The sequence below is a fragment of the Passer montanus genome, unplaced genomic scaffold (assembly GCF_014805655.1).
Source record: "Passer montanus isolate IOZ18808 unplaced genomic scaffold, ASM1480565v1 scaffold61, whole genome shotgun sequence".
Classification (NCBI taxonomy): Eukaryota; Metazoa; Chordata; class Aves; order Passeriformes; family Passeridae; genus Passer; species Passer montanus.
The window spans coordinates 1814787-1838915 of NW_024371149.1; the positions used below are offsets into that span (position 1 = coordinate 1814787).

The 24129-nt window shown below is 36.8% G+C and overlaps 1 protein-coding gene across 42 annotated transcripts in view; it reads left to right on the top strand.

Annotated features, from left to right (window-relative positions):
• The window catches only part of KCNMA1 (potassium calcium-activated channel subfamily M alpha 1), a 421949-nt gene that overhangs the window by 382654 nt on the left and 15166 nt on the right, over window positions 1-24129 (top strand). For 27 of the 42 annotated variants that reach the window (XM_039727456.1, XM_039727466.1, XM_039727467.1 and 24 more), the window contains 2 exons: window positions 16371-16484; window positions 19669-19799. In XM_039727456.1, the coding sequence (XP_039583390.1) occupies window positions 16371-16484; window positions 19669-19799 (245 nt within the window). Of the gene's footprint in view, window positions 1-16370; window positions 16485-17188; window positions 17273-19668; window positions 19800-24129 lie in introns of all 42 variants that reach the window. The other 15 variants (XM_039727452.1, XM_039727454.1, XM_039727460.1 and 12 more) reach the window with 1 other exon arrangement.

A 24129-nucleotide genomic window follows, 5' to 3' on the forward strand; every position in this document is an offset into this window, starting at 1 on the left:
AACTGTTTAGAGATTTATAAATACTGTACCAGAGTAGCCTCTGGGTAGTAACTTTAGATATCCAACTCAATAATTTTCTTTTATTGGATAGTGATTTAAAGCTTATTTTGAGTCCTATATAATAAGAGCAGCACATTTCATTAAAAAACACTTACTAAACAATAAAGAAAAGTGATCTTATGGCTCCAAGCAGGTCTAAAGTACAGAAAGGGGAGGCTGTATAGTAACATTTTGTCCATAGACATTCTAAGACAGATCACAGTACAGCAGTGTAGATGTATTTCAGCAAAGTAACAATTGCAGCTGTTTTCTGAATGACTTCAACTTATGAGAATTTTCCCTAGGAAGACTATTTCAACACATGAGAGATCTTTTTTAGGGCCTTCATTTACAGTTCTCATAATAGATCCTCCAACAAGAAAGAATAAAGAGAAAAACATGAAGATTGCATTTCATGTATCGTGGCAGGATTATTCTGGGGAAAATCCTTTAAAATCAAGTAAACATACTCAGAATTTTACACACTGACTTTGAAGTGTAGCAGATTGCACAAGGTAAAATAGCCCTGTGCAAGTTTAATTTCATTTGATCCAGTTCCTTTAAAAATCACTTATGACTTCATTGTCATCTCTTGTTGGACCTGTCTTAAACTTTGATTGAAAGGACAGAAACAGCCACAGAGTTTCAAAATATTTATTTCACAATCTGATAATTAATTCTTATATCATTGCAAAGTTTTATGAACTTAGTCTTGCAATTTGCTGCAAGAAATTCATTAATAAAATGAATTTGAGATCTGCTTTCCATTGTGATTGCAGATAATATATTCTATTCCACCTCTACTGATCAATAAGTCTTTATTGCTTTATCTCTGAAATGTTAGCAAAAGTCAGAACAACCATATTATTGGGATTGAAAATGAGAGAAAATCCTTAAATATGGGGAAAGGATAAATACTGTCTGAAGTGCTTTGTTAGCAATGGTTTTTGCCATTTTCAGAGATAACTGCATTTTAATGCTGTTAGAGAAAACTTTTCATAAATTCAAAGCATTAGTTTTATTCCTGAAAGGGGGGGTGGGGGTTAGTGTATGTTGAATCTTATTTCTCTTATTTTATAGTCATAAGGTTTAAAGTTAATGTTTCAGAATATAGGCTTGGATAATCATAGATGAAGTTAATTTTTAGGTTTTTACGGAATTCAGTATTCTGTGGCAACTCCAGCACTGTTTCCTGAGTTTAATTTGTTATATTTCATGGAAATATAAGAATAAAGAACCTTACTTTTTTAATGCAGAAAATCAAACTCTAATTAGCTGCACTAAATAATTGCAGAATTTAAGGAGCTACTTAACCTCTTTATAAAGCTTATAAGTAAATGTAAAATGTTAAATGTAGATGTGATATTAAAATAAATAAGTGAATAGTGCTGGCAGAAAGTGAAAGATTTGGGGTAGCTTTTAAAAATGTCAAAGTGAGCTATGACATTAGCTTTATTCTTTTCAACACTTAGATTCCTGTGTGTCTTTGTATATCAATGTATTTTAGACTGCAGAATACTTGTTATACTTAAAGCTAGCTCATAATTACCTAATTCACATGTTTTGAAAGATACTCTCCAAGCCGGTATAAATCCTACCAGTCACATTTTCAAAAATGTTTTTTTGCATTAACATCCGGGTTATTGGTTTGCAGGATTGATAGTTTAGTGTAGGAGTTAACACCCGATTAAGGATGTTTTCATATTGGGTTCTGAATGTTCCTTTTCTTTGCATCAGTTGTTGCAATAATAGTAATAATCCGATTAACAAAATTTTCCACTTGGTTGAATGATTATTTTTTAGTTAACGGAATTTTAGTTGGTTGTAGTTTGGTTACATTAGAACTTTTCAAAACAAAGGCTGACCATCCTAAGTAATGAAGTTAATAAGTGAAAAATTAGATAAGAGCAAGACATGTCCCATATCACTATTTACTCACAAAAAAAATAGTCCAATTTTTGAAGATCAGGACACTGTGATAAATAACTCAGTATTACCTTTTTGCAACATGCACATAATTTCTTATCCTGCTGAACTAGATGAATCAGTTGATAGGTGTTATTTATTTTATGGTAGCACACCGGAGCTCTAGATGGAATTAAGAGCTTGTTGTCATAGTCCTGATATATACAAGAATAAAATATGGCCTTTGCCCTGGCAAGTTTATAATCTGATGCCTTGCTTGTTCCAAAACTTATGTGCTCAATGTTGTACAGGTTAATAAATCTCTCTGACTTCAATGAAACTGTCCACCTGTGTAAAGTTAGATTATGGGCAGGTCTTTGCAAGATCTGGACTTAAATAAACTAAAGAGTCTGGGTGGGAGAGAGGCTTTTCACTTAACTTTTTTCCTGTGCTGTAGAAACCATCTCTGTCAGGACTTTACTAGGTTTCCAGTCTTCACATGAAACCCTGGACAGGAAGGATCCCATGCAGCATCCTTCACATCTTTTGGTACCTTTCCTTACAGCTGGACACCAATGTTGCCTTCTGGAATTACACACACAAAGTAGTTTCCCACCTCTCTCAAAGTTTTCCTGGAAAGAGAGAAAAACTATTAAGAAAAGAGGGGTTTCCATTCTGTTGCTTATAAAACACTAAAAATGTGCTGGATGAATGGCTGGAGAGACATATTCCTTTGACACAATTTCTCTGTTTTTGAGAAATACTGTAAGGTCCTACCCAAATAGTTTATGTTTTCACAATTGCTTCTTCCTCTTCTGCTTTAAGATACCTTCTGCTTCAGCCAGAGAAAAATAAAAGAGGATGAAGGAGGTGGATAATACAGTACATCAAATATGTGATCTCACACTTAAACTATATTTAAGCATCCCAAAACTGTTATAAACTTATGGTAACTCAAATTTATTATTATTTGCTGTTCAACATCTCAAAAGCAACCCCCCTATTATGAAGGTGTACTATTTTGTGCATTTCTGATGCTGAGGAATAAAAAAACTGCATTCTTTTTATGAGCATTAATTATACACCAGGCAAGGAAGCAATTGCCTCTATGTTATGAAATATTAAATCAAAATGCTTCCTGTTCCCAGATGTCCCAGAGATAAATACAGCAGTATTTTGAAGCCCCACTCGGAGCTGTTTTCCCTGCAAATTTATAGTTTTGTCTCCATTTTCAGAAAACCCTGTTTTATGTGAAGTATAGCACTCTTGGTAGTTTTTAAGGAGCAAACTCCTCTGGAGTTGCCTATGTAGGCAACAACTCTTATGTAGATTGCACACAAGGGATCTGAAGTTGAAAGGCTCCTTTAAGATGACAAATGGGTTGAAAGTGTTATTGTCTTTGATTGCATGCCTTACATCATCTGTATGTAGGAATAAGAGAGCTATACTTTATCTTTAGCCATTTTATAAATATTTAAGTCCTTAGAGTTGCCTAAAGATATTAAAGCATATTTTACAGTAGTTGGAATATAAATATTATATATAGCACAAGATACCAAAGTAGTTTAATGAATTCATAATTTTCTGTTCACTTTTATTGGAATGTGTTTTATGTTCCAAAACTTCCATTTAAAGAATAAGAGCCCATTCGGCTCCCTGACAAGATGTGAGCTGATAGTGAGCATTATCAAGGTTCCCTTAAATGCTGATATGAGGCTGCAATTAGCAAGAGAAAAGGGCACATGAGTATTAGAATGTACTCACCCACCTCTGTGTTTTAACTTTAAAAAAAACTATTTTTAAGAAACCATATGTAAGTCTTTAAGAAAATGTAAGGTGTTTTGCATCTCCCTCTGTGTATTTTCTAAAAGTTCTTAATTGCATAAAAAGATGCATATCTAGATCCAATTATACGGAGGAAAATTTTTTAAATTTGCAGTTAATTTTCAAAAATAACCAACCATAAAAATCTTATGACATTAAATGTGTAAAAGTTCTGTGTTTCATGGCTTTGAATACAAAGATACATTGTTGTTGTAATTCTAAATCTTTCAAATTCCCATCAAATATAAAAAATTCTTTTTAATATTTCACAGTTTAACTATTTCCCAGTAGGAGTCCATGCTGGGTAATGCTTGCTAATTACCCACAACAAAAGTAGACACACAATGCTGGTAAATTACCTGACCCTTTGCATTTTAATGAGACAACAAGGATTTCATGAAGTGATGTTGTTTCAGTGGTTAATGGTGTCAGCAATGTTGTAATTGTAGGCTGAGGCACATTAGCTGCACAACCACATGTAGGAAGAGTTTCTCTCAACAGGCCCTTTGGAGAATAGAACAGGGTATTATCATTAAGCCTATGTCATTTGCATGCTGCTAATCACTTACTTTATTATCTTGTGTATCCATTGTCTTTCTTTAATTGCTCTTTAAATGAAAATTAAAAATAGTTCCAGTGCCCACGATACTTGTGATAGCATCTTGATTATGAAGATAACTTCAAGAAAATGGAACATATAGATAATATATTGCAGGAATACAAGATAGTTTGAAAGTAATGTACCACAGCAGGCAGCCTCATGAGCGTAATTCTGGTGTCTTTCTTTGCTTCACTACGTATTGTTTGCTTAATAAATGGTTATTTATATTCATAAAGGTGATGGGGTTTTTCTAGAGATCAGTGTCACTGGTTTTGCTTTACTGTGGAAGAAGATATAAAGCGTCAGTATCTAGCAGACTTTACCAGTCTAATAGCAATACAGGAGAAAGCTAGATTTTTGTTCTTTCCAGTTAAATCCTATTCTGTGATCCCCAAAGCAGAAAAGCGGAATCTATCACTTGCTAGTGATTTGTAGAACATTGACAGCTTTAGATAAAATTTATAAAATTCTTGGCATTCTGTTTTCAAGACAGACCTTTTGATTTAAGTTTGACATGATTAAATATGAGACAGCCCAGGCTTTCCATAATAAGCATTTTCTAAAAGACTGTTAGCTTCTGGTTTTCAAGAACCTGCTAGTTCTTTCAGAATCTGCAGGATGGGATATTCAGGTTGACTTGAGGCACAGCCTTTGTTGGAGAATCAATACTGAGGTGCTCCTAATAATACATTATTTCTGCAGCTTTTCAACATCTGAACAAACCAGAGCTGGAAAAGTAAATTATTGATTTTGTAAATGTTATGGTAGGAATTTTTGTTGAAGTTCTGAACTAGTTCTTGTAATTTATTTCTATTCAACACATCCAAATAAGTTTATGGTTACTGGGAATTTTTACAGTGGCTTATTTAGAGACAAGATTACAAAATGTCTGCAATGTCGTAGCAATATGTGATCTTCTGCAAACTTTCCTTAGAACTTTGAAGCAGATCCTGTGGAAGTATAATGGAGATTCCACCTTTCATGGTTTGGTTGCTTGCTTAAATTTTCTATTCAACTTTAATTGTCAAATACTCTAAGTACTAATTTAGGAGCATGATTACTGGTAGTAGCGAGAGGGAAGGTATCCTGACAGTGTTAATAGCATATATATTTTCTGTAAGTTTGACAGAGTTTTTTCTTAAACGCATAGACAGACTTGTAGTATGATTGGATGCCCGTGTAGGGTTTCCTGTTTCAAAGTTCCTGCCAGTCTGCTTGTTCTGGGACTTAGTGATGTGTCTCCAAGAGTGGTCAAAGACAGACATTTTTGAAACAGCTCCTCTAAAAAAAAAAAAAAGAGCAAGAGACTGAAATCAGGCTGTGTAGTATGGGGCCTGAGAAAATGTTTCTTATTTGTTGAATAGATTAATAGGACTAACAACCCTATAGTTACATTCTTAAGCCATTAGCTACAAGTGTGAGCTTGCTCAAAAATAGTTTATGCTGTAAAGAAAATCAAATTCAGAACAGATGCTTGGCCACTTCACACACCATTTCAGTGGTGTGTTTTAGAAACTGTGTATATCTGTTGTAAATCCTCAATAATTTGCAAATTGTTCCTATTCTAATTTCTAATTAAATATCTGGTTCTTTAGTGGCAATGTAAACTCATCTGTCTGGGCATATCTTCCATTTTCAGTGGGAGATATAGACTGAATTATGTAGATAGAGTGCTTCTAAAAATTTGGACAGTGTCTAGATTTTTTTTTATGGCAGCTTGCTCACCATGTCACATGTAAATCAGCCTTTACAACTTATCTGCAGATTTATATTTTAGATTGGCCCAGAATTGCCACTTCTTAAACTACCTCACTAGAGACAAAACCCACATTGCAACTTGAATATTTATTCTCAGAATCCTATAAAATAATAATAAATAGACTAAAGACTCTCAGAAATATTCAAAATGCCTAATTGAAAGGAAAGCTATTTCCACTAATATTGTTACTAATGAAATTAAGGAAGAAAACATTTTATTTTTAATCAACCCATTTAACTCTCTACTAAGCAATAATGGATAGGAAAGTTAATGTATTAAGTGTTTGTAGAGATTAAAGTAGTATTTAGATTAATGGATGATAATTAGTAGTCAGTGTGAAAACCATAAAACCACAATTAAACAAAACAAAAGAAGTAAAACCCCACAAAAAAAAAAAACCCACTGGAAGTTTTCAGGATGTCTATACTGTGACTGGATACTGTAGTATACATTTTATGATTGCCATTTAATTTTCCCTACTTAAAGAATACCACATTACATTTGACTGTTATCACTGTCTTTACCAGCTTGTTTGCTAGTGTAATGGGTTTTGGATCCCATATAAATAAAATAAATAAGGAGCTGGTGTAGAGACACTTCTGCAGATACTTCTTTAAATATAAAAAGACTGAGCTGTCAGAGGTAAGGAAAACTCTTATAGATTTTAGAAAAACTCTGATAAAATAATGAGTCATTCTGTCATGATAAGGAATTCATTTTCTTTTTAAGATTAATGTTTGTAAGAGGAGAAAGACAGTGAGCCAAAACAGTGCAGACTTAGCAATGGAATTTTCTTTTAAAAGCAGACTTTACCTCACTGGTTTTCTGAATACCTTTCCTTTTTTCTTGATATACTTGAGCAAATTACCTCTTTACTTACACTGCTCACTGTATGCTTTGGATATGGCCATCAGAGGCATAAGTTGCTCTCTGAATTCTTGATTCTGACTGGAGCAGGGGTTTCCACACTTTACAGATGGGGTGAACCCAGTGGTATCACTGCTGATCTTCAGGCAGTTTTACTGACACAGCCTGAGGTACTATCAGTAACTAATATGTTGCTGCTGGTACAGCATTCAAGAATACTCAATTAGAGAGCTACTTCAGATTCTCCCTGATTCCACAACTGTGCACTTTCTTTTTGTTTTTTTAAATGGTGGGGGGGGAAAAAAAAAGGAGTAGAAAGAAAAGGTTGTGTGATTTCTTGTGCTTTCCAAGGGAAAGTTGGTTGAGTTCGCTTTATATAGACTGGTATAGTTAAAATCAACCTGATACTCATTTTCACTCATGATATCTACAAAGATGTCTTTAACAGACATGCTGCTCTGGAGTTGTGTGCTACAAAAGGCAGTATTTGAATGACAAAGAGCATGACTGGGTTTTTTTTTTTCCCCCTGATTATGATGTTAAATTTGGAGCACTGGTAAAAAGTTTTGGCTTGCAGAAAACCTTTCTAGTGGCATGCTGAAAGCCTGACTGCCAGAACTAAATTCCATGTTAAAACCTCTTTTAAAGAAAATCTGTCCACACATGAACACAGGATCCATGTTCCTTCACTATGAGAATTTAATAAAGCTCTGAAATTTTTAAAATACTTTTTTTTTTTTTTAATCACCTGCCTACTGGAGCTTGACTATTTGCATAAGACAACCTGTCCACTAAAAGCTTCTCTAGGATTTGGTGAAATCTGGCAGGACATGTGCACAATGTGCTCTCTAGTCAGCAGGCTTTGAGAAGTTGCATTTTACAATACACAGTAATATAGAAGAGGAGCTTTTGTATACTTGCAAATAGATTAGACTGCAGGAAATATGCAGGAGGGCCTATGAAGCATACCTGCCAGATAAATTAGAGGTGGTCTTGATCTGAATCCAACCTGTCTCAAAGCTCAGCTCTGGGAATTCAGTTCAGATTTCTCTGATAAAATGGGGCTATGGCCTTCACAGTTCAATCTTTGATCCCCAAGACAGCCTTGAATGTGGGATTTTAGTTTTGACACAGCCTGTAGAGAAATTAATGATGTTTTACCATAGGTTTCCAGCTCAGTTCCAGCTTGAGTAATTTGCAAGTCTGCTGGCACTATTTAGCCCACACAGACCATGAAGTCGACCGTAAGTAAGTCCAAGTTGATGGAAAATCAATATTGCTAGAACAGAGTGACAGATGTTGATTATCATAAAATGTCTGTTTAAGCATTTTGTATGTATCCATTTCCTCACTGCAAACACCTGAATTTTTTGTAGAACTTACAAAGTAATTGTACTTAAAGATGTGGAGTGGTCTGCTAAAGAAATTTTCAGAATACATACTCCAAAAAATGACTGCTGTCGTTATTACTGTTGCTGCTCAGGGGAGCTATTCAGATGCCTCATTTATTGGAGCTTAATAGATTAAAAGTCCAAATTGAGTCTCATGATATAAACCTAATCAAATTCTAATCTGCATAATTTTGCCATAAGCAGCAATGGGAAATTTGTTTAATTTATGTTTCAGTAGTTGCCAATCAGATGTTGGACAACACTGTTACTTTTATTTTTCAAATATTTAAATTGATTACTTGCTATGATATCTGTCTTTGCTCTTCCTTTTACACTAAGGAAAAATTTACTTTTTTTGATATAATGACATAATGTAGAGTCTCATCTAACATGCCAATATATCATTTTTAGTGGTGAGTTTTCCATTTTGTTTCTAGTTATTGAATACCTGTCTCTCTAAACTAGGTAATGTAGCTTAATTTATTTGATAATTTTTATTCAGCATATTTATTTTTGCCTAAGGTCTAAATATGCAGAGTTGATTAATGATTAAACTGAAAGGAGTTTGGCATTGTTATATACTAAATCATTTTAGCTGCAAACCTGTGCTACAGTTAGATGCTACCAACTTTGTGCCCTAGAAGCACCTAGTGTAGAAAGCTATTAAATAGTAAATGAAGAGTAGGAAAAATTAAAATATAAAGTTTGTAGAAAAGTAGCTAAAAAAGAGAAATTTAATTTTGTTTAGTGCATAGAGAAATAGAGTTTCCATTCAGGCAGACTTGAGGGAATTGCTATGGCTAGTAACTACACATTATCTTACTTAAAGTGAGAAAAACAGGAAGAAGTGAACATTAAGGCTGTGCTCTGCAAAGTATTAGTAAAGAAAGTAGATTTTTTTTTTGTAGTTTTGGGTTTGGTATAAGCTTGTGGTGAACCTTGGCAGAGTTAGGGTTTGGGTAATTGCCACGTAAGATTTTGTGAAGGGAAAAAGATTCCTGTAAAGCCAACAATAACAACAACAACAAAACAACTAGGCAGTTTCAGATGGACTTAATTGTTTGGGGTGTGTATGACCGTGAAACTCAAAATGGCACTTAAACTGGGAAAAGGTTTATATAAGTACCTGTTAACAGACCTCTCTACGTTATACATGATTCTGCGCTAGGCTTAAAATATTACACTTTTCTAATATATTATGCTGTTCACAATTGAAATGGAATCAATGTGGTGTGATTCATTGCTAGACCTCAAGATGATGAAACTCCAATCCTTCTCGTGATCTTTGTTTTTACAGCTTAATCCTACCTTGTTAGAGCAGCCCAGGAACCAGCAGGCCTATAAATCATTTACACTTTCAGCACATGGGGCCACTAACTCATCCAGGAACAGATCTCACACTTTGGGGAGTAGAAACTAGCATTGAACCCACTGCCCTGTGCTTCCATTGGAGCCTTGATTTAGATATTTTTACTGCAAGTTTCTGTAATCCAGCAGAAAGTGAGCGAAGGGACATCAGAGAAGAGCACTTTCTTGGCAGAAGTGGCAGCTGGTTCTCTGTGACGTTGTCTCTCAGAGTTCAAAGCTCCAGTGTTGTTCCAATCCCAAAGTATTGGAGGCTTGCTAAAGTTGAGAAAGATGTTCTTCTTCAGCCTCCACTCTCTGTAGCTTTACCTTGGCCTATGTTTGGGCCTGGAGTGTCTCTGAAGATGCTCCCTCTCTCTGAGAAAGCTGGGAGCATATGTAGTCACATCTGGCCTCCCACATTCCTCTCCTTTTCCAGACCTTTAGTGATAATCTCCAAGAGATTATTAGATATTCAGCACAAATCGCAGTAAAAGTCAGAACTGGAGCCAGAATTTAGGATTTCCTGGTTCTCAGGCCAAACTACAACTCTCTGTCTCAGACCCCATGGGACACTGAAGCTAGAATTGTTTCTAAATTGAATGGCTGTAACAGATTCCCATGAATGTCAGCAGCTCTTTAGCTGCATGACTGCTGCTGAACTTTCCAGGTATACCCAAGGGCTGTACTTTGGAGAATAACAGGTATAGTCTATCATTCAATTGAATTCACAAGAATATTAATGACATTGTCAGCAAACAGTAGCAAAGGGATACAACTGTGAGGTCCTTTTTGAGAATTATTTCTTTTTGGCTGGCTCTGCTTAATGAAAATACTTGTCCCATATTTCTGCATGATAACCTGTCGAGGGCGTGTTTGGCAGTTCACCACTTCTGTGTTATTCATATATGCTCAAAATATTATTGTTGTCTCATATTCCTCAGGTGAACCAGAGGTAGCTGAATGTACATATGCTTTTTAAATTATATTTGAGGACTTTAGTGCATATATCACCCAGTGAATGCCATGACATCTTTCCCTAAAATAGCATTATTTAAAGGGTGCTATCAATTTACAAGGTGCTTTAATAACAAGGCCACAACCTTTAGGTCTGTCAAGTGTATTTTCATTTTGGGATAGTGCCTTCTGCCTGCACAGAGTTCCAGTTTAGTAATATATATATATATATTTGAAAAGGAAGGGGGAAAAAGAAGAAAGGGGCAGAGACAAAGGGGAAAAGAATAATAAAGGATCCATTATCATCCTTAAGAACAGAGGATATCTTATAAATGTAGCATAAAAATCCATTTTTGTGAATATGCCCATCTGGGTATTGGTGGAGTCAGTGGAACAGATGCAGTGCACATTCACAAGACAAATTTCCCTCTACATTAAAACCCCAGTGAATCTTTGTTGGTCCCCTCAGCAAACTCTAATATATTTAGTACTATAAGAAGCACACTTTCCTGCATTTTGTGGGACGTTACTGAGTTAAGTGACCTGCAAAGAAACAAAAATTAGTGGATTACGGCCAGCACAATCAGCAGATCATTTGGCTCACACCTAAGCAGAGCAAAATTGGTGGTTCTTTCAGTGGCTAAAAGGCATGTTTAGCCATGGCAGCATTTTTAATTTTGAATTTCATTGCAGTGCCACTGTGGATCTCGAAACACCTGCATGTTACTGCTGAGACACAGTCAGTGCCTCCCTGGGAGGACCCTGGGTCAGCCTGGCTCAAGAGGCACAGAGCTCATGAGCCCAGTGCTGCTCATCCCTTTGTAGATGGCATTTTGTAAGGGACAGTGAGGTTTTATAGCCCTCTGGCCATGCTGAGCTCACAGCAGGGGAGCATCCCCTGGTAAAAAGGGCTTGCCTCATATTACTGAGGAAATTTCCCCTGTGTTCTCTTTCCATGAAGGTGAGAACAACTTTAAGACTTAGATTTTTGCTTCAGATGCAATTGATTGTTTTTTGCCTACTTCTGTGAGCAGTAGTATCTTAGAGGGAGCTGGGAAACTATCTTTGCTCAAAATCAAGACGTGGAACCATCAGCTTTCTGCAGAGAACTGCAGGAGGCTCAAACTCCTGCAGAGCAGGTGGCTGAGGATGGACAGGGGAGTCCCTGCCTGTCAGGGAGGGACGCTGCTGCCAGGAGAGAAGCTGTGACTGCTGACTGCCAGGCCTTACTGATTTGGGGCATGTCAGGAGCCCAAAACCTGTGTTCCTCTCAGAGCTGTGATATTCTTAATCCACTGCTTGGCAGTATCTTGTTTCAGAGACAGATAGGAGTGGGCTGCCTCCTACTGAAGCTTCCTCAGTTTGATCAGGGAGACTTCATTGTTCTCTCCAGCTACCTGGAAGGAGGTTCAAGTGAGATGGGAGTTGGTCTCTTCTCCCTGGTAACAAGTGAAAGGACAAAAGGAAATGGCCACAAGATGTGCCAGGGGAGGTTTAGATTGTGTATTTGTGAAAATGTATTCACTATAAGGATTGTCAAGCACTGGAACAGGCTGCCAGGAAAGTGTTGGAGTCACCATCCCTGGCGGTATTTAGGAGACATTTAGTTGTGACACTTAGTGACATGGTTTAGTGGTGGACTTGGTAGTGCTGGGTTAGTGACTGGACTTGTTGATTTTAAAGGTCACTTCGAACCTAAATGATTCTGTAACTATTATGTTGTAGTGATTATCACTACAGCCAGTGGTGGTGAGTTGACTGTGACTGACAACTAAGTTCCACAGTGAGAAAAAAGCTCATGGCCTGAGGTAAAGCCAGTTTAATAAGTGAGGAAAACCAAAACAAGCCACAAAAAAAGAAAAATTCAAGTAATACCAAGTGAACCACTTGTCCAGTACAGCAGTTTAGTACCAGTTGCAGTGACTGCTGGAACTGATATGATTTTGCTTTACCTCCAGTTGTTGGCAAAGAGAATTCCCTTCTCCAGAAGTCTCCCCACTGTCACTGCATTTGCTTCCACAGGCACTGTGCTCAGACTTGCACGGGCATGTGAGTTTTACTATAGAGGTTGCTCCTGTTAAGAAGTTGTAGCCAGAGCTCCCCCAGTTGTTTGTAGAACAAGGAGATACTGTGTTTGTAAGATCACAACTATCAGCCCTGTTTTACGATTTTTATGAGCATTAATGGAACAAGGTTTGGGGACTGAAGGAGAAAATGGAATATGAAAAGGAAAATGAAAAGAGGCTGTGAGGAAAGCATGTCATTTCTAAATGAATGCTCTGTGCAGAGGAATTGAATCTTTTCACAGCTGAAAATGGATCTTAAATCTGATGCCTTAGCTTGTTTCAGCTTCTCTAATGAAATAGAGTTTTCCTAATACCCTGTGACCTGAATTTCTCCCTGCTTTATGGGTGCTATTCCTTGACGTACAAACCTGTATTTTCTCAAGTCAGCATTTGATGATGGATGTCAAAATACAGGTCATGTATTATGCATATAGCATTACCGATTTAAGGTGTTTACTTGTCAAGTTGAAGAAATTCAAAAATGTCACATTCACTGAATCTGCACAGCTGTCACTTGTAGTTTTTCATGCCTTTAAATGAAAGTTCTGATAAAGCAGGTTAGTTTCCTGCACTTTTTTTTTTTTTTCGTTTTCTCTTCTGGAGGAAAAAAATAGACAGCCTGTGTATGGAAATTAGTTTGTGACTTGGGAGCAGAAATGTGTCTTGAAGGTGTTTGATAGCTTGTGACTCCAAACATAAGCACACAAAATCCCCAAATATTTCCTTTTCCTGAAAATACTCCACTATTTTTATATTTCTTAAAAGTAAATTTCTAGAAGTGTCTGAATTAAGTATGAGCAAGGAAATTAAATTATCAGATACTTCTCACGTCTTTCAAGACAGTAGGATGAAAAATATTACGGCATGAGTCTATTTTTCATTCAAGGAGAAAACACAATCCCTTTAACATGCTTCCTGCATTTCAGACTGAATGCACTGTGTGTGCAGTGTGCAATTACAGAGCTTCTGACAGTCTGTGTCTAACAAAAATGCCACATTTACTTCAATCTTCTGACACCATCCCAGGAAGACAAATATTCTAAGGGTTAGAGAGGTAGCTACAAATGGCCTTCGATGGAGAGCGTGCGTGTCTCTGTGTATGTGCACGTTGCAGTGAAGGGGAGGCAAGAAGAACTTGCACATTTAGCTGAGTTACACTAGCTTATTTCAATTTGCTTGTAACTGGTAGGAAAATACTGCTGTGCTCCTACCACCTGAAGGGCCTGAAGGTGGTTAAGGAAGTGCATCCTGAGATGTGGGGGGAAAGGCTTCAGGAAAAAAGGGAGAAGCAGAGTCTTCAGGGATACTCTGAGCAGTGCAATCCCTGGAGTGCATGAGAACAATATTAGTTTTGTTTGCTTTTATATAAGTAAGAATGAAAAGTCATCATGTTGCCATTTTGACTTGTAATTCAGCAGGGGACCCAACTGAGCCTGCCACCTTACCTGCTCAAGGAATCTGCAGCTACCTGAGCTTTTTCTAATATGACAAAGGCTGTATCCTGCATCTCCTAAAAGAATATATTCCATAATAGAATACAAGACACTGGATACTGCGGCAGAAGGAGGTGTCACACTAATACTCACCTGTCCTCAGATAGCATGTCCTCCCCTTGGAGTGCCACTTTAATTTTTCTGCTGTTGTGAGAGTGTCAGTGTTACCTTAACTTACAATGTGGTGACTGAAAGACCTCTGTCAGACTCTGTGAGCCTGAGGAATCTCAGGCTCTGCCATGAAGAGGTAAACATTCAAAGAGCCAAAACAGCTCTCAGTCATAGTGCCAGATACAAGGAAACATCTGCAAACCGAAACTGGCTGGGACTGCAACTCACTGTCACAAAGCTGGTCTTCCTGAGTTCAGCACCACAGGTGGTGTTACATGGCTGACTGCTAACATTTCCAATTGCCTCTAAGAAATCTGCTTTATAAAGATTTTCTATCCACTGGTAATATTATATAGAATTGCTCTCCTGACTTAGATTTCTCTATGACAATGTTTTTGTCATTGAAGATATCATATCCACTTCTTTTCTCCTGAGGAATTTCTTCACAGGCTTTTCACTCTCTTTTTAAGCTATCTTGTTTGTACAATCACCATGTAGCATCTAGTTTTCTTGTGACAGTCAGAATGAAATTCATACCAGTACCTTCTGCAGAGCTAGGAAAGTCTCTTCCCAGTGATTCTAGTTTTATTACCTGTATATTCTCTATGTGATACAGACAAAACATAAAGATAGATGAATGGAAGGAGAAAATTAAATCACGTGAAATCAAGGAGCCCAGATCTAGTGGTCCTTGTAGTTTAGGGGCAGTCTAAGAGTGATGTAATTATCACTGGAAAAGAACTATAAGTCCTAAAGATAATATAAAACCAGTATGATGTGCTGGCAACTACAATTTAGTTTAGAGATTTCCTGGTTTATAAATTGGTCCCCAAACAGAAGAAAGGTAAGGTATCATACCATTTTCCTCTGAATTCAGTACCAGGTGGATGTATCAATGAATTTAATGGAGCAAAACAACTTCCACACTGCAAGAGGATAGTGAATTTAAGTCAGGAATGAATTTGGCTGTGATTAGTTGAGAATAAGTGTATGGAGAATTCAGCACTAGTGACAAAGGACCAAAAGTCTGTCACCGGGATGTCAGGTGTGAAGTCAAATAACTTGGGAAAAATAAGGCAAAAAAAATGGAATGTCTTTTTTTTTAAAGTGTGGTTTAAAGTAAGCTTGGCTCAATTTTATTCCTAGCAGACAAATATTTGTTTAAAAATGCTGCCGTGATATTGGTCTATATGAAATCATAAAGTCACTTTGTAGCTTTACCATCACTTCTGCAATGGCATTAAGTGAGCATTCCCATGTTTTCTATAGATTTACTGGACAAAGGGGATGGAATGCATTAGTCTCAGTGGTGAATTTCCAGTCCTGCTATTGCATGGGCTTTTGTATAACTACCCATTTTTTTCAGTACTTAGAACCAAACTCCAAAAGGTTTTGCTTGGGTATTATTTGTTTGAAGAAGAAGGGAAAAAAAAAGATAAAAACCACTCCTCAATGTCAAGAGCTCAATTTCAAACTCTACAGAATCTGGCTGAAAACAGTCTTTTTTAAGGGTGAATGTTGCTGGTCTCCAGATTTTTTTTTTTCTGTGAGTGCCTTCCAACATGTTTCTTCTCCCACCTTTGTTTCCTTCAAATTGTCACTCTTTCCAGTTCTTTTCAAGCAGTCCTCTCACATAGCATTTGAAAACCTGTGTCTTTTTCCTTTCATCCTATATTTTTGTCTTGTAGAGTGGACCCTTCCATCCCAGTATTCCTACAATTGTAGTCCTCATAGAAATGCATATTATAAATGGTACACAGAAATTACAAAAATTACAAAAACCCTATCGTGTGGGTGGTAGCGCTCTTGGAAGACAGATAATTTTAAATCTTGATTTCTGATAAAACCTGGAACGGACTAATGGAAGCAGTTTGTTCCTCATGGTTGTATTACCATTTACAAACAGTGCTCTTTAAAATGTTAATTGCTGTTTAAGGAAAGGTGTTTGCTTTGGAATTCTTTTACTTTTTGTGTAGTTTGTCCTCTGTAAATTTATTTTTTTTTTTCTTTTAGGCTTTACACCTCCTGGGATGGATAGGACATCTCCAGACAATAGTCCAGTCCATGGCCTTTTACGTCAACCCTCCATTACAACAGGAGCCAACATCCCTATTATAACAGAGCTAGGTAAGAAAAGCTAAAATTTGTCCTTCCGTATACATTCCTATGTCTTTTTCCCACTTTCCTTGTTATACAGATACAGAAAAATTACCCATACTGGATCTTACACTGTTACATTTTCTCTTTTGATAACTGTTTTAAATTACTCTCTCCAAAGAAAGTTTAGTAACAGTTGGTTCACTTTATTTGAATAACTAAAATATATTTCCCTCCTTTGGGTTTTCTCCATTTTCTTAAATAAATATTCTATCAGACAAGATGCTTTTTGCATAGTGTAACAAACAAGCAGGGGTCTTTGGGCTAAGGTTAGAAAAGGAAAAAGGCCAGAGTAAGTATAAGCAGATATTTCCTGTGCATTTAATCAATTGTAAGAGGCCATTTGTTTATTTCTTCATGGTCCAAAAACTATTTAATCATGTGTAACCAAACTCTGTATAATAGTATGAGATATTTCACTCCTGAGAATATGATGATGGTAGGTAACTAGACTCTGATTTCCACTCTAGCTGTGGGTATTTTTGTTGTCAAGCGGTGTGATGTGAAGTGCAGAAGCTGTTCTGTTTTTTTCATGGCAAATACAAACTTGATTTGTGGTCCTTTGTCCTTCTGTTTTCTTTTTCAGTTTTATTTTTTAGAGCCTTACCTGTCTTTTTCCCTTACTTTATTCTCTTTCTGTACTTTCTTTTCCCCCTAAATACTTTACTTACTAGCTAAGCCTGGCAAACTTCTGCCTTTGGTTTCAATCAGTCAGGAAAAAAACAGTGGAACCCACATTCTAATGATAACTGAACTGGGTAAGAAGTGCCTTTTTCCTTCACATCACTGTGTTATTTTCTGTTGTTGTTCTTACTGTCATCAGCTTTTCCTTTATTTATCTGGCTGTATCAGAGGGGCTACCCTCATGGCACTGCTTTGAATGTGTTTTATTTGTGGTTCTGGTTGAAATTGACTGTCTTGTTCTGGTCTTCTTAATGATTTTTTACGCAGCATCAGTAAACCTTTGATCACACTCGTCTGACCTGCCGGCTGTTTTCATAGCACCCTCTCACCAATTCATTTTTTTTGGCCTAAGTCCCCACCTCCCTGGCCTTCACTCTCCTACACCAATTTTTCTCTCCTTTTCTCTCTTCTTTCTCTTTCTTTTTGTTACTTCAGCCTGTTGTCAATTTGGTGGACATGCCTTAGCAGCTTTTCACAGGAAGTCCAAGAAGAAGTAAAAGATACCAGAAAAACCCCAAGCATCATACTTTCCCTCAGGCTGTTTTTTTTTTTTTTGTTTATTTTGTAGAATAAGGCTTTTTCTCAGAAGCTCAGGTTTTGAAGCTGTAGAGGAGCAGCCAAGCTCCTGCATGGTTCCCTCTCAACACAGTGCTCTCACCAGCCTTTGGAGCAGCGTTTGATGAGCCTTTCCCTATGGCACAGCACCACCTGTTTGCACCCAGCTCTCCTGGCCCACAAATCCCACTGTGCTACCTTGCATCAGGAAGATAAAGATACTGAGGATAAACACACACCTGCAGAATTCATGAGAGGTTTTTAGTAGCTCAGGAGCTGACCCCACGCTTGGCTAGCACGGTGTCTAAGTCAGGTGTTAGTCTGCCAGATGGAGGTGGAAAATGAGCGCCACTGTGTATAGTGCCTTCTCTCAACTAGCAAATTAAACTGAGGTACAAGCTGTTCACAAAGTACAAAGTACATTTTGATACAGCAGGCTTTCAAATACTATATTGCTTAAGAATCTGGAGATAAAATTGAGAGGTGTTGTACTAAAAAAAGAAGTATTGTGATCCTGGTGTTTTCTTGGATTGATGTCTTCTGATTCCCAGGGCAGAACATTTATCTTATTACAGTACTAGGGTGTTATGTTTTAACAATTACATCAGGGAGTGCAAAGGCAAGAATTTTAAATTCCATCCTCATCTCATTTAAACAGCTATCTTGAGGCTTTATCTGCAGTAATTCTTGTTTTTTAAGTTAAACATAGTAAGCACAGTAGAATAGAGAGTTTGGAAAAGAAGTCAATGTACAAGAAAACTATATGGGAAGGATTGAAATTGCATGAGAAGGAAGATCAGAATAGCAGGCAGAAAAATTTCTGACTTTAGAAGTCCAGAGCTGATATTTGATCAAGTTAACAGCAGTTCTCATGTTATTTTCAAAGTTTGCTGGGTTGGCTCAGGAGATGTGTTCACATGGGGAATAGGGATATCATCAGTGTGTGCAGTTTCAAATGCTCAGAAAGTTTTTCATTTCCCTTTCTTGCATGGGAACTGAAATTAATTTGTCATTTAGTAAGTTGAAGGGTATTTCAATGGCATAGCTAAGCAGTCTGTGCTTTCATGCCTGAGGGAGACTAATATGGAAATGAAATATTTCATGAAATATGATCCACTTGATACACTGATCTCAAGGAAACAACTATTTTTAGTTGGAATGAGTTGGAGGCAGAGGGCTTAACTGTGACAATGAAATGCCAGAGAAAGTCAAAATGACAAATACTACTTTATTTGGGCTTTTCTCTGATTTAGATTCTTTTTCACACTGGCTAATGTAGAATTCGTGGCTGAGAAAGTGAAGTTATAGAGACAAATATTTGAACAAAAGGCAGTGCTGCAAGAGAACTGCTCATTCATTCAGATAGATGCATGTTAAAGGGACAGTTTATTCTCTTTTGAGCCCTAAGTGCATTAACACCACTCCAGTTAGAATCACAGCAGCACATCTAACAGATGCCTGTGGGCTATATCAGAATTTCATTGACAGCCTCTATTTTACAATGGGGTTCTAACTTTGTATCTTGTGATAGCATTTCACATTAACTGTTCATGCATACAACCTCAGCCACTGTACCCCACCAATATACCAAGATTGTCTCAATATACAAGTTTATAATATATCTCATTTTGAGCACAGGCAACTGGTGACACGAAGCTGCTTTACAGGAAAGGGATAGGAACCTGTCAAGAGCAAGAGTGTCACCTCTTACGAGCAAGATAACAAGCAACAGATTTTTAAATGCACATTTTCACATCCATCTTGATTTCATTTTCAGTGACGTCAAAGACACAAGTCTGTGTTTCCAGACATATGCCGTTTCTTTTTCTTTGGCTGTGTGATGTGTAAGGTCACATGCTGGTGACCCAGAAACACCTTTCAATTTCACTCTTAATGTTATTATTGTTATTTTCAGTAAATGATTCAAATGTTCAGTTCTTGGACCAAGATGATGATGATGACCCCGACACAGAACTGTATCTCACGCAGCCTTTTGCTTGTGGAACCGCATTTGCTGTCAGCGTGCTGGACTCTCTCATGAGCGCGGTAAGCAAACGAATCCTTTTCATTCCCTTCTGTCAGACTTGCTGTGAAAGAGTGTGAAGGTGTAGAATCTTTTCCCAAGGTAGGCAGGAGAAGATGCTTTTTTTCTTAGGTGTCAAGAGAATTTCAGAACCTAAGCCAGGTTATTTTCTTAGTTGGACACGGAGACTATAACTGAGATATCTAGGACTGTCATGTGTCCACAATTTTGTAAGGAAACAGTCTCATGTCAGGTTTTAAGGTTCATGCTTTCAAAAAAAAATTGTCCCTTCTGCCTAAAATCCAGACTCAAATGCAGTGTGTCAGTCCCTGTGCTCACCATTCTTGTCAGACAACATCAACTGTGTCTTGAGCTTTTAATTTCCTGTAGCTATGAGCAATGCTCTGAGTATGAGTGCTGGGGGACACTGATAGGACTCCATGAAAGCCATTGTACACATCTCATGAACTCTGTTTGTGTGAAGAGAGGTTATCCTCTTTTTCATATGAATTTTCTTATTAATCAGAACTTCAGTGAATGCCAGAAACTACAGATGGTGGCCTTTGGTTATGTCTGCACTGGGGCTTTTGTTTTGCAGGCATAGCACAGTTCTGAAGCAAACCCCTCGGTCATGCTCCTTTTCATCCTCCTCATATTGGCTAAGTTCTCAGACCAGTCTTTCTCTGTGTGAGCTACACTTCATTCAGAGGGACCTTAAACTCTGCTGATATAGCAAGGACACAGTTAGTTTAAAATCTGAGCATGGGCTTTCTGAGCTCACCATGGAACAATGTTCCATTGTGCTGGGAAAGATCTGTTGTAGAACCCAAGTAACACTCTATATGAGCAGATGGGTTTCTCTAAAGGAGACAAGCCTGACCTTTACCTGAACTCAGAATGAAACTTTTTGCTTTTAAGAAGAATTCATAGTGATCTTTAGGATTTATTATTTTATTTTATTTCATATTTATGTACCTGTATTTTGCAGTTTTCACTGCTATATTTTCCATATGTTCTATCCACAGATAAATGAGTCTACACAGATAAAATTTTATTCTAATACCCTAGAAGTTTTCAATAACCTCAGACAATGCTTTTCATGAAAGCTATTTACAATATTTTGTAGATGTGACAAATTCAGAAAACCTATTCAAGGACTCCTAAACTTTGTACCTTCTCTAATTAAAACCTCTATCTATAAATTTTGCATATTCACTTTATAAATGGGAATAATTTATCATGAAGGTTCCAAACGTTACTTAGAGCTATTTATCTACTCCCATTATTATCTAAGTCAATGTCTCTGAATGTATTGTTCAGTAGGGAACTTCAGAATCAAGAAAAAAGTAGGGTTAATCCTTCTGGCTACCATAGAAAGAGTGAGATACTGTGGACATCATTGCTTCCTTGTGAAAAAGTGTCTCAAGTAAATAATACTGATGCAATGAAAAATAGGTACAACATGCCTGTTCAGAAATTCTAATGTTTTTCATTATTGCTAGCTTTTATTAACTCTTAGTTTTGGACAACATGCCCCTCTGTTTTTGCAGTTCCATTCTAAAGTCCTTTTCCTAAACATTTTCATGTCCAAGTGGTCATATTATGTGTCAGGGACAGTGCAACCTGAAGCCAGAGAAATGTGATAACAGGAGTAGAAAATTCTCTACTTAAAAAAATAATAATCATGAAGAAAGGCAAGGATTCAGTCAGTTAGAATTGTTCACTATCCTGTCTTTTCTTTCACCAGCTTTCTGATCAGTGGCAGTACTATTTTCTCTTTATTCCTCTAAGGCCCAGCAAGGAATTGGAAAAGTACAATTCTTCCTGACCATCTAGAAAGTGTAAAATGTGTGACATGTATTCCTTTACTATCCGTATTCTCATGGAGAAGACTTTTACTTCTTCTCCAAGGAAAAGAGTGTTTGTCACACAAACTAATCTGTTTTCACTATATTAATTTTTACCTTTATTTTCTTTTTTTCCTAAAGTACATTTGCTTTTAGCAAACAGCTTCTATTTAATGAGTCTAACTTCATACCTGCCAGCATGGGAAACTGAACCCCAAATCCTAGCTAAATTGTGGGATCTGTAGTCATGCTTTCATTCTATTAATTGCACAGGAATTCTGTAAGAAGTATATAATGTTCACTCTGCTGTCTTTTGCCAGCTCACTTGGAGACAAGTATATAGTTCATTATTCTATCTATTTAGTGATTCAGTTGGTTTTACTGCTTATTTTTGATAGAAAAATTCCAACTTATAATCTCTGTTGATATATCTGTAATGAAAATTCTTTATGTAGTGTGCAACGCAAGTGTTCATGAACTGCTCCTTTAAGAATGAATCTCTTCCCACAGTAGTGGGGTTTTGTAGTAAACAAGTGCAAGAAAGATTAGAAAGTCAAATCATAACTATGGTATTATTTCTGACCTGTGGGTCATTTGAAACATGTATATAGATGTATGTATAGGGAAAAAAGCTACAAAATATATTTAAAATAATTTCCTTAAGTATTCAGTTATTGGATAATAATAATAATAATAATAATAATAATAACAATAATAATAATTCTACACTACTAATCAGTGTTTAATTATTATTTTACTTTTCATAGCTTTATAATATTGAAGTAGTGCCTTAAACCCAACTCACGAATCACAGATTAGAAAATGTGGTAGCTTTCTAATTCAAATCTGAGTGCTGGAGATCTTTATGTTCTGCTGGTTTAGCATTATTTTCTATAAGATGACAGTACTGGAGATTTTGAATTTGAAATTTTCTGTTATTTCCTTATTTCAAAGGTAAAAGGCTTAATGTAGTTCAGTTTTCCAAGTGCCATGTCCTGGTTATCTACACACAGTTTGGCTTTGCAGCAAAGGCAATATTTTCCACAAGCCCAGGATTCAGAGTGCAGTAGCTCAAACACCATTGCTCAGAGGACAATAACAAGCTCAAAACCTGCACAGTGTTTTTGATGAGTTGGTAGCAGTGATCTCACCAGGTTTGGTTCAAGAGCTTTACTGTGCCCTGTGGGAAGGCTCTGGCCTTGCTTCATGTTTTACCTGTGGCAGTGGCTATTGTTAAAATGATCCAGCTAATCATTACTATGTCTTTGAAGAGACATCTACTGACATCAGGTACTTAAATGATATATTAATATTTATTTTGTCGTAGCATATGTAAACCCAGGGAAATAATACACGTTGTCTGTCAGTCTCAAGGCAACACCACTTTTGAAAAGCAGAGCATGCCTTCATCACCAAGTGAAATGTAACTAAAAAGTGTGGGGTTGGAAGCATCTTTTTTGTAACTGGTTTTTAAAAATGTTATCTTCAGCTATAGAAAAGTTATAGCTCATATATATATATATATCTATATATATATAGATACACACACACACATATAGCTGTTCAAGTATTTGAGCAGGAGGACTTTCTGGGTCTTGTTGAGATAGTTCCTGTATGTGCAGGGAACCAGTTTTCAGCACACAGTACCTTCAAAGGTTTGAGCAGCTGGCCTGAGAGCCAAAGCTTCCCTGTTCCTCCTTTTGGCACAGAAGACACGAGAACTGCATTGGTTCTGGCAGGCTGGTGTCCCTCCCACACCCAGCACTGCAGCAGACCCCAGGGAATGTTGGAAACAAGGATCTCCAGCACCACTTAACATTCACTGCCCTGGAATTCATTTGCTTGTGCTAGAACCTCAGGTCTTGATTGTTTTCTGTATTACCAAATCCTCCTTTTTCTTCATATTAAAAAAAAGTACGGAATGGAAGAAAATCATTAAAACAGTTAAAAATTATGTCCCGTACTCAAGAATTCTCCCTAAGGGATCCTCACAGTCTTATTTATACAGAAAATAAACTGTTCTAATCTTTGATATGAACACAAGACTATTTTCATGCAATTCTGTTCAGAGAATTAGTAAGCAGCATCTTGTAACTTAGTGTCCCAAACGTCTTTAAAGTTTGGACAAGAGCTTAAGAATTAATAGATTTTCAAATGGTGAAATGCTGTAATTTATTGTCTGCTGTTTATTCTGTCTCAAAACCCTTTTGTTATTGGTATGAATTACTGATATTAGCTCCGTCATTCCTCAGGTTTGGATATATATTATTACTCCTGAATGAGAAAAGCAACTTAAAATATTTGTTTGAAAGTGAGGTTAAAAACCACAGGTAGTCGAGGAGGAGGAGGAGGAGGAGGAGTCTTCTTAAAAGAAATTAATTTAAAAACCCACTAGCAAAGACAAAAAAGGCAGATATAACTTGAAAAATGACAATTTTAGTATAATTATAAATGAAAGGCAAAGTGCTATTAAAGTTAAAGCAATATTATTAAAAGATGTGCTAAT